The 10076-nt window shown below is 41.9% G+C and overlaps 1 protein-coding gene across 1 annotated transcript; it reads right to left on the reverse strand.

The window, feature by feature from the left end:
- Positions 1-7838: 7838 nt before the first annotated feature.
- LOC131226091 (probable aspartic proteinase GIP2) lies at positions 7839-9372 on the reverse strand. The gene has a single exon (XM_058221776.1). It carries the CDS (start codon positions 9261-9263, stop codon positions 7953-7955), a length of 1311 nt encoding a protein of 436 aa, XP_058077759.1. The 5' UTR covers positions 9264-9372; the 3' UTR covers positions 7839-7952.
- Between the last annotated feature and the right edge of the window lie 704 nt (positions 9373-10076).

The following is a 10076-nucleotide window of genomic DNA, read 5'->3' on the forward strand; positions in this document are numbered from 1 at the left end:
CACATGCCCACGCCCTCGCACCGAGCCCGTGCATGGTCGCGGGTCACTGGAACACACAAGCTCCATACTCATTAGACTAGGTGAGCAAATATTATAATACTCCACTCATCACGTTTAAACTACAAAATTTCCTTCTCTTTTTCCAATGTGGGACTATTCCCAAAACCCAAGAAAAAGGTATTTTGCAAACCTTTTTATATTATATATATATATATATATATTATTAAAAATATATTTAAAAATCAATATATAATAACAAGAATCCTCGAGATTGGAAGATCTTACATATCGAATCACTAGCAAAACAATCATACGCCGAGTGCTAAAGCATTTCGACAAGATAGTTTCTTCATTAGGTATTTTGTAGACAGGGCTTAGCTTGTAAATGGGTTGTATCACTGGACATGAACTCAAATCCAATAGCTATATGTAATACTTAACTTATGATATTACCATGGTCTCTCTAGTGAACTTTGTTGAGAAGTGGAGCCACATCTGGGCCACGCACGATCGGTCGTGGAGCCTGCTCGACCAATCGTGACCAGTCGTGGACTGGCACGACTCGAACTCCAGCGAGCATCAATTTTTTTTGGGTCTGAGGTGCTCGACCGGTCGTGGTTATGCAGATTCGTTTTCGAATCTGATGCGGACTGTGAATTTCTGTGTCGCCTTTCACATGGGTGCGAAAGGAAAGTTGTCAAAACTATAAATTGGGGTCCCTAGGGCTATTCTAGGGTTAAGGTGAATATTAGGAAATATTTTTAAGGTATGGGTAAGGGATTTTCTATGTTCTTCCAAGGGAGAGGTTAGTATATTGCCATGTAATCTCTGTTCGTTCTTCATAGTGGAAGTTTGCATCCGTGGTTTTTTACCCTAGTTTGGAGTTTTTTCATATATATCTTGTCTTGTGGTTTGTTTGGATTGCTTTGATATGTTTCTAGTTTATATTTCTTCTTGTTTATTATTTGTGGGTGAGGCCTGAGATTGGATATAGGCTCACTGTGTTGTTGGCGTGTTGCGCAACAACTGGTATCAGAGTTTTGGTTAGTTTTATTGGGAGCGATGACGGAAGAAGGAAAAACTAGAATTGAGAAGTTTGATAGTTCAAACTTTGCCTTCTGAAAGATGCAAATGGAGGATTATCTGTATTAGAAGGACCTCTATATTCCTCTAAGAGGAAAAGAGAAAAAACCAGAAAAGATGACAGATGATGAATGATTTTTATTGGATAGGAAGGCTTCAGGAACGATCCGACTCTCTTTGTCTAAGAGCGTCGCCTTCAACATATCCAAGATGAAAACTATAAAAGAATTAATGGAAGCCCTAGCCACCATGTATGAAAAGCCCTTAGCGTCCAACAAGGTTCATCTTGTGAAACATCTATTCAACATGAAGATGTCAGATGGTGGGAGCGTGACTGAACATCTAAACGAGTTCAATATAGTCACGAGCCAGTTGGAATCCGTTAGCATTATTTTTGAGGATGAGGTCAGGGCTTTATTGATCTTATCCAGTTTGCCAGACACTTTGATCTACTTTGAACCATTCATGGAAATCGAAGCTGGAGCGTCAGTCCTCGCAGTCCTCTCACGAGACGTACCTACAGGGTCTCGGATTTCCTGCCAAATCGCAGGAAGTTCATGCGCAAGGATTCTGGGTGGGTCCTACTGTGATGTTTGTGAGAAATCAAATCCATCCATCTGTTTTTCGACCTCATTTTAAGATATGCTACCAAAAATGAGGAGGATACAAAACTCAAATGGGCCATAGGAGATGAAACAATGGGGAAAGGAATGCCCACCGTTGAAACCTTCCTAAGCTCCACCTTGCTGTTTATATGCCATCTAAACCGTTTATAAGGTCATTTTCACTCCGATAAAGTGAAAACCATAAACGTAGACCGTTACAAAACTTTTATGGCCATATAAATGTTCCAACGGTGGTCACTAAATCTTTACTGTTTCCTCTTGCGTGGCCCACTTGAGTTTTGGATCCTCCTCATTTTTGGTCTCACGTCATAAAATGAGCTTAAAAAATAGATAGAGGGGTTGGATTTCTCACAAACATCTAAGTGGGCTCCACACAGAAACCTTGCCTTTCGCAGGAAATTCGCGTCCCACGTACACGGGCGCGGATTGTATACTGACCGTGTCAGTAGCGTGTTGGCTACTAACAGTGCTCTGTGGGCCTCATTATAATGTATGTATCCTATCCACGCCATCCATCAATTTTTCCATACTATTTTATAGCATGAAGCCAAAAGTGAAGCAGATTCAAATCTCATATGGACCACTCCACAAGAAAGAGTGTTGATTGAACACTAACCATTAAAAACTTCTTAGGGTTGACAAAAGTTTTATATTAAGCTAATATTTTTTTATTCTATTAATTCAGGTGTGCGTGACCTAATCAACAGGTTAGATGACAAATAAACATTACAGTGAACCCTAAGAAGTTTTTAATGGTGAGCATTCAATCACCACTGTTTCCTTGTGGTGTGGTCCACTTGAGACTTGGATATACTTAAATATTGGTATTATTCTCTATGATGACCTGTAAATATAGATGGACGGCTTAGATAAAGAAAACATATATCATGCGGGGCTCACAGAGCACTGCCAGTAGCAAGTTGCTACTGACGCTGTTAGCACGCAATCCGCGCCCGATTCGCTGAGATGATTCGCTACTGAAGTGGCGTCACCAAGTTATGTGGGCCACACCATTATGTATGTTGTATCTACACCGTCCATACATTTGTAGAGATCACTTTTGGGCAATGTGCAAAGAATAAGACAGATCCAAGGCTGGGTGGACCTCACTACAGAAAACAGTGGGCAGAATAGCACCCACCGTTGAAACCTTCCAAAGGTCCACCATTATGTTTATTTGAGATCCAACCTGTTTATGTGTTAACGCAGAAATGAAAGAAGGGAAAACAAGAATATTAGCTTGATCCAAAACCTTCTTGGCCCTTAGAACTTTTTAATGGTTGGCATCACTCTCCCCACGGCTTTCTGTGGTGGGATCCCCTCGAGCTTTGGATCTGACTCATTACTATGATCTCTCAAAATGGATGGACGGTGTGGATACAAAATATACATCATGGTGAGGCCACATCACTTGATGACATCACTTCAGGAAATCCACTACATGGGCTGGGACGGGATTGCAAGCGGATTCGCTGGTGTATTGACGTCAGCAAGTTCTGTGGTCCCATGACGAATTTGTTATATCCAAACGGTCCATCCATTTTGCGAGCTTGTCATAAGGTTTGAGCCGAAAAATAAGACAGATCTAAAAATAAACTGGACCACACTACAAAAATGTTGGATCAAGCTTATATTTATTTTTTATCTTTTATCCGTGTCCTTGTGATCATATAAAAAGGTTTCTACGGTGGAAATCATTATTCCAACTGTTTCATATGGTAAGGTCCACTTGATCTTTGGGTATGATTAAATTTTGGATCCAACTGCTAAAATAAGATGGAAAAACGGATGGATGACACAGATAGACCTCATACATTCACGGTGGAACACCAGCCAATCTGCTTCGGCTTCCCATGCAGATTAGAAGTTACTCGACTTACGTGTAGCTATAGGAGTCTTCGAGGAGTTCAGATTCCGAAGACCTCGGGAATACTATTTTAGTAAGTCACGTTACTCGACTTATGCATCCCAATATATGTAGAGATGAATGATCTTATTGGGCCCATTGTGATATATATATTTTATCCATGCCGTCCATTCATTTTGAAAGATCATTTTAAGGAATGAGCCAAAAAATGAGGCATATCAAAAGCTCATGTGGACCACACCATAGAAAACAGTGAAATTAAAAACCTACTAATGAAAACCTTTTGGGGCATGACAATCACGACCTATATCAACCACGACCCACATAACATGACAACTACGACTCATATAACATGATAACTACGACCCATGACAACCACGACCAGGATGACAACCACGACCCATAAAACATGATAACCACGACCCATATAACATGACAACTATGACCCATAACCATGACCCATATAACTTGACAACTACGACCCATGACAATCACGACCCATATAAATGACATCAATGACCCATATAACTTTACAACTATGACCCATATAATATGACAACCTCGACCCTTGCTATATGACAACTACGATCCATTCAAAGGGTCGTGGTTTACATGCACAATGGATTGTGGTTTTCATCCACAAAGGGTCATGGTTGATATTTGACCATACCCCTAAAATGACACAACAAAAAGGATGGGCGGCATGGATTATTCACATACATGAATGTGAGCCAATTTGGGTCGTGGTTTGTATGGGTTGTAGTTGTCATGTTATATGAGTCGTGGTTGTCATGTTACATGGTTCGTGGTTTGCAACGTGTTCACTTCCTTTTCTACCAAACCATTGGTATCATAGCTTAAGGTCCACAATGGGGTGATCCGATCCATCCACCTTGTCGACTAGCTCGCTGTGAATCCAAAAAGTCCTGACTTGGGCATTATCCACTTTTAACAAGCATCACATGAGAACCACGACCCATATAACATGATAACTATGACCCACGACAACCACGACCCATAACAAGTACGACCCTTACCACATTACAACCACGACCCATAACAACTACGACCCTTACCACATTACGACTACAACCCATATAACATGACAACCACGATCCATAACAACTACGACCCTTACCACATTACAACTACAACCCATATAACATGACAACCACGACCCATATAATATGACAACCACGACCCTTACCACATTACAACCATGACCCATATAACATGATAACTACAACTTGTGACAACCACGACCCCTATAATATGACAAGACCCATATAATATGACAACCACAACTTATATTAACTACGACCTATATAACATGACAACCACGACCCATATAACATGATAGCTACGACCCGTGACAACCACGACCATTATGACAACCACAACCCATATAATATGACAATCACAACCCTTGCTACATGACAATCACGATTCATTTGAATGGTCGTGGGTCACATGCACAATAGATCGTGGTTTTCATCCACAAAGGGTCGTGGTTGATATTTGACTCTACCCCTAAAATGACACAACAAAAAGGATGAGCGGCATGGATTATTCACATACATCAATGTGGGCCCATCTGAGTCGTGGTTTGCATAGTCGTAGTTGCTATGTTATATGGGTCGTGGTTGTCATGTTGCATGGTTCGTAGTTTGCAATGTATTCACTTCCTATACAAGTCGAAGTTTTCATTTTGATAGGCCTTAGCAAGGACCATCTAGTGGGGCCTACATTGATGTATGTGAATAATCCATGCCGCCTGAGGCCAACAATGGGGAGATCCGTTCCGTCCACCTTGTCGGCCAGCTCGGCGTGGGCCCAAAAGGTCCTGACTTGGACAATGTCCACTTCTAACAAACATCGCAGTGAGCTTGGAAAGTTTCAACAGCAGGTTCCATTATCACCATTATTTTCTATTATGTGATCCACACGAGCTCTAGATCAGGCTAATATTTGGGCCCTAGCCCTAAAATGATATGGTAAAAAGGATGGATGGCATGGATTATACACATACATCAATATGGCCCCCACAAGTTTAGTCCTTATGCACACGCGAAAAGGGTTCCGTACACATCACTTTATTAGCATTCAATACAACATAACTTCTTAGTCCCTATAGAAAACCGTGCAACTACTAAGTGAAGGTCAGGGACATTTTCATCCAAAATAATCTCTAAAAGCGGTCAGAAAGCCCTTTAGAGAATATATGAAGTGTCGAGGTAATTTGCCCAAACTTTGAGGCGAGTTGGGCAATTTCCCGATAAGCATCTGCACGGTCTTGAGTGGGAGATAATCTGGTAGAGCCCCACCAATGGAGAGTCTTTTCCACGGTACACGTGGCCGGGCGGTACATCGAGGCCGTCCATCAACTGGTAATGGATGAATTATGTATCGAAAATGAATCTATTAGACAATTCTATCTGTAGCTCCTTTTGCTTCCTACCGTTGCATTGAAGGTCACTGAACAGATGATGAAGATGAGCTGATCTGTATTCCCTTTTAATCATTATATATCCACTGTTGGAGAAACTAGATGGACGGTCCCAAAAAGCAAGTTACGATGCCACGTGTACAACGAACAGATAACTCTACGATATTTTTAGGAAACGGATTGGCTACGCCCCCTGCCACTAGCCTGGTGGCTAGTGGTCGGTGCTCTGCGGGCCCACTATGAAGTATGTATTTTATCCATGCCGTTCATCCATTTTTACATATCATTTTAGGGTTTGACCCCAAAAATGAGAGGGATATAAATCTCAGGTGGATTGGCTATCCATAGGAAAACAATAGTGATTGGCTATCCACCATTAAAATCCTCCAAAGGCCCGTTGTATTGTTTATTTGACATCCAATCTGTTGATTAGGTCATAGGGACCTAGATGAAGGGAAAAAACAAAGATCAGCTTGATCCAAAACTTTTATGCCCCAAAAACTTTTTAATGGTCTAAGTTCAATCGACACTGTTTCATGTAATGTGGTCCATTTGAGATTGGAATATATCTCATTTTTGGGCTCATATCATAAAATGATCTAGAAAATTAGATGGACGGCATGGATGAACCACATACATCATGGAGGGGCCCACAGAGCACCGACTATTAGCCATTGGCTAGTGGCAGGGGAGTAGCGAATCCGTTTCCATATTTTGATGCTTCTAAACTGTATCTCCATCTAATACAGGAGATGCTACAGTGATGCCTGCGGTTCACCTGACAAGGTGATTTGCAAATCGCATCTGTCCATATGGAGGGCCCTAGCATGGATGGTTTATGTGTCAAAACACATTTATTAGACAATCTGTCCGTCTGATTTGTGGCCATTAAAGCGACGGTGTAAAACAAAAAGAAGAAGAAGAAGAAGAAGTTAACGGTTAAAAATACAGTCGAATAAACTGTAGAGAAAGTAGTGGATAGGATTCCCTACCATGCAAGCCATCAGTCTAGTTTAGAATATTGGTGCATCTGATTGATAGTATGCATGACCATGACAGGTGTTATGTGGAGAGATGGCTCTACCAATTCCAGTTCTTCCGGCTCTGCCGTATCATCTCCGAACATGGAAAGTGATGAAGTGACACGTGGGTCGTCCAGATGGTTCCAGTTCTTCAAAGGATAAAGCCATACTTACGTGGCTAAGATGCTTCGTTAATGGTTTTGCCCAAAAGTCATCGATTCAAAGGAACAGCACGTCGCGTATAATAATAAAAATATATAAAGTTATATAAGATAATAAAGAGAATGATATAAATACTCGAAAGATATCCAACAACAATATACTACAACGTCCTTTTCTCTAAGACGTGAGGTAAGATGGACGCGGATTGCATCCCTCCCCCTCCCCCGGGCGGGGCTCTGGAGGGCCCACCGTGATATAAGTGTTTTATCCACGCGATTCAACGCTTTTGTGGTATCATTTTAAGATATGAATCAAAAATTGAGGAAGGTACAAAGCTTAAGTAGACCACAAAGTGGGGATTGAACGTCCACCATTAAAAACTTATTGGGAGCTTGAGAAGTTACGGATCAAGCTGATAAATGTGTTTTAACTTCATTCACGTCTACATGACCTTATGCATAGGTTGAATGGTAAAAATAAAATTTTTTTTTAAAAAAAACATCTAGTTAGACCTTAGAAAGGTTTCTTCGTTGGGTGTCATTACCAGTGCAGCTTCCTTTGGTGTGGTCCGCAAATACACCATGCATAAGTTCTTTTTAAATTTCTTTATTAATATTTCGTAACATTACAAAGAAATGAAAATCACCCAACTAATGATCGTGGCCGTTTATTCACAACTGTATGGCGTAGATATATTGTAGAAACATATGATCACATATCTATACTAAAATAATTATCAGGACCGTCTAGACGTTGGATGTGAAGTTGAAGTTGGCACATGTGGTTTGCCTGAAGAGAAGTGAGGAGGTGAACCCTAGTCTTGAAGTAGCTAGATCAAATTGTAGAAGATTATCCTCCAACTGATAGCCTCCGATCACGATCGACGTTCTAGGGTTAGACCCACCATCAACAAATGCCAGGCATACCACGTCATCATTCACATACACCATCGAATTCGCCCCAAAGATTCTCCAGTAGACATTCTCGCTCTGCAAGACAAGATCGACCCACGGAACGGCAGGCCCTACTCGTGTACTTCCGATCCCCTTTGAGCTGAAGCACACGTCAAAAGGCGCCACCGGTGCCGCTCGAGTGATATTCCTGGATGTGGCCTCTCTAATGAAAGCCTCAGAGAAAGCCTTGTAGATGGACGTCTCCAGAGTTGTGTAAGGATTGACGGTGCTGATTTTCGTTCCACCAAAGCCATTGTTATCAATGGACAGCAAGGATGCATTTAACGGGACACGCTTTTCACTGATCTTGATCGATTTCACACCGATGAAGTACTCATACGACGGCTCTCCCTGCGTAGAGACTCCAGCAGTGCTTACAGGGTTGGTGAGGAGAGGAGTGTAGATAAGTGAGTTGGAGAGTTCCTTGTTAAGAAGAAAAACATAAGGTCCATCACCGAAGAATATCACACCGTTGGATGTCGTCGATGATGAAAGACAGATGGCGAATTTCCGATGGAAGCTAAATGCAGATGCGAACTGAGACGGGAATGCAATAGGCGTCCTTCCAAGGCCAGCTATTCCTTTAGCACCATTAGCGAGGCCCTGTAAGAGAAATGTGGATCCACAAGTGAAAAGGAAGCGTGGAACGGTGACGACAGTGCCTGGGTTCGAACCATCTGTCGATTGGAGGGATAGAACATCTTGGGCAAGCTCTCCGCTTGTGCTCGTGCTTATGAATGGGTTCCCTGGGAAGAGGCCACATGTGTTGTTGTTGCAACCTGGCTTAGGGATAGAGAAGCACTCACCACATGAAGTAGATTTGGCTAGCGAGCATTGGGCGGAACGGCAACGGGCTGGGAGATAAGAGGACGACACGTAGCCCGAATCGCAATCGACCCATAGGAATCGTCCCCCAAGATCGATGACTAGGTTTACGGACACAAGTGGGGTTCTTTGGTTGAGCTGGGTTACGTACTGAAGGGTCGCAGCATCTTTTGCTACTGGAAGGATGAGGGCGTGCGGGCGGAACGATTGCTGGCCGTAGGATTGAGATATGAGAAGGAGAAAGAGAAGGAAATGAAGAGAAGGGGTAGAAGAAGCCATGGAAGGAAATACAATGGCTCGGAGGGAGGGTAAATGGTGTAGGAAGATGTGGTGTGCACCACTCCTTTTTATAGTCGCATTTTGGCTCAACGGACGGACGCGGATTGCCTTCGCCCCCGGTAAGGGTTTTTTTTAGTCGGAAGCTGTGTGGGGCATGCGGAGATGCCTTTGACAAAACCGGAAGCGGATTGGCTGATGTACCTATAGCTGTTTTATTAACGTCAGCAAATTCTGTGGCTCTGACGATGATGAGATATGTATTATCCAAACTGTTCATCCATTTGGTGAGCTCGTCTTAAGGCTTGAGACGAAAAATAAGGCAGATCTAACTTTCAAGTGGACCACAATGCAAAAACCAGCGGAGGATTGAACATCTACCATTGAAACCCTTTTTGGGGGTCATAAAAGTTTTGGATCAATATTAAATTTGTTTTTCCTCTTCATTCAGGTCTTTGTGACCTTATGAACCGATTGGATGGTAAATAAACATTACCGTGGGCCTTAAAAAATTTTAAGGGTGAAAATCATTATCTCCACTGCTGTTTATGGTGTGGTCCATAAAAGTTTTGGATCAATATTAAATTTGTTTTTCCTCTTCATTCAGGTCTTTGTGACCTTATGAACCGATTGGATGGTAAATAAACATTACGGGGGGCCTTAAAAATTTTAAGGGTGAAAATCCTTATCTCCACTGCTATTTATGGTGTGGTCCAGATGATCTTTGGATATGATTCATTTTTAAAATAATATTCTAAAATGATCTCTAAAAATAGATGAACGGTGTAGATATAATAAATACATCATTGTGGGGGC

This window comes from Magnolia sinica, chromosome 14 (assembly GCF_029962835.1).
Source record: "Magnolia sinica isolate HGM2019 chromosome 14, MsV1, whole genome shotgun sequence".
Lineage (NCBI taxonomy): Eukaryota > Viridiplantae > Streptophyta > Magnoliopsida > Magnoliales > Magnoliaceae > Magnolia > Magnolia sinica.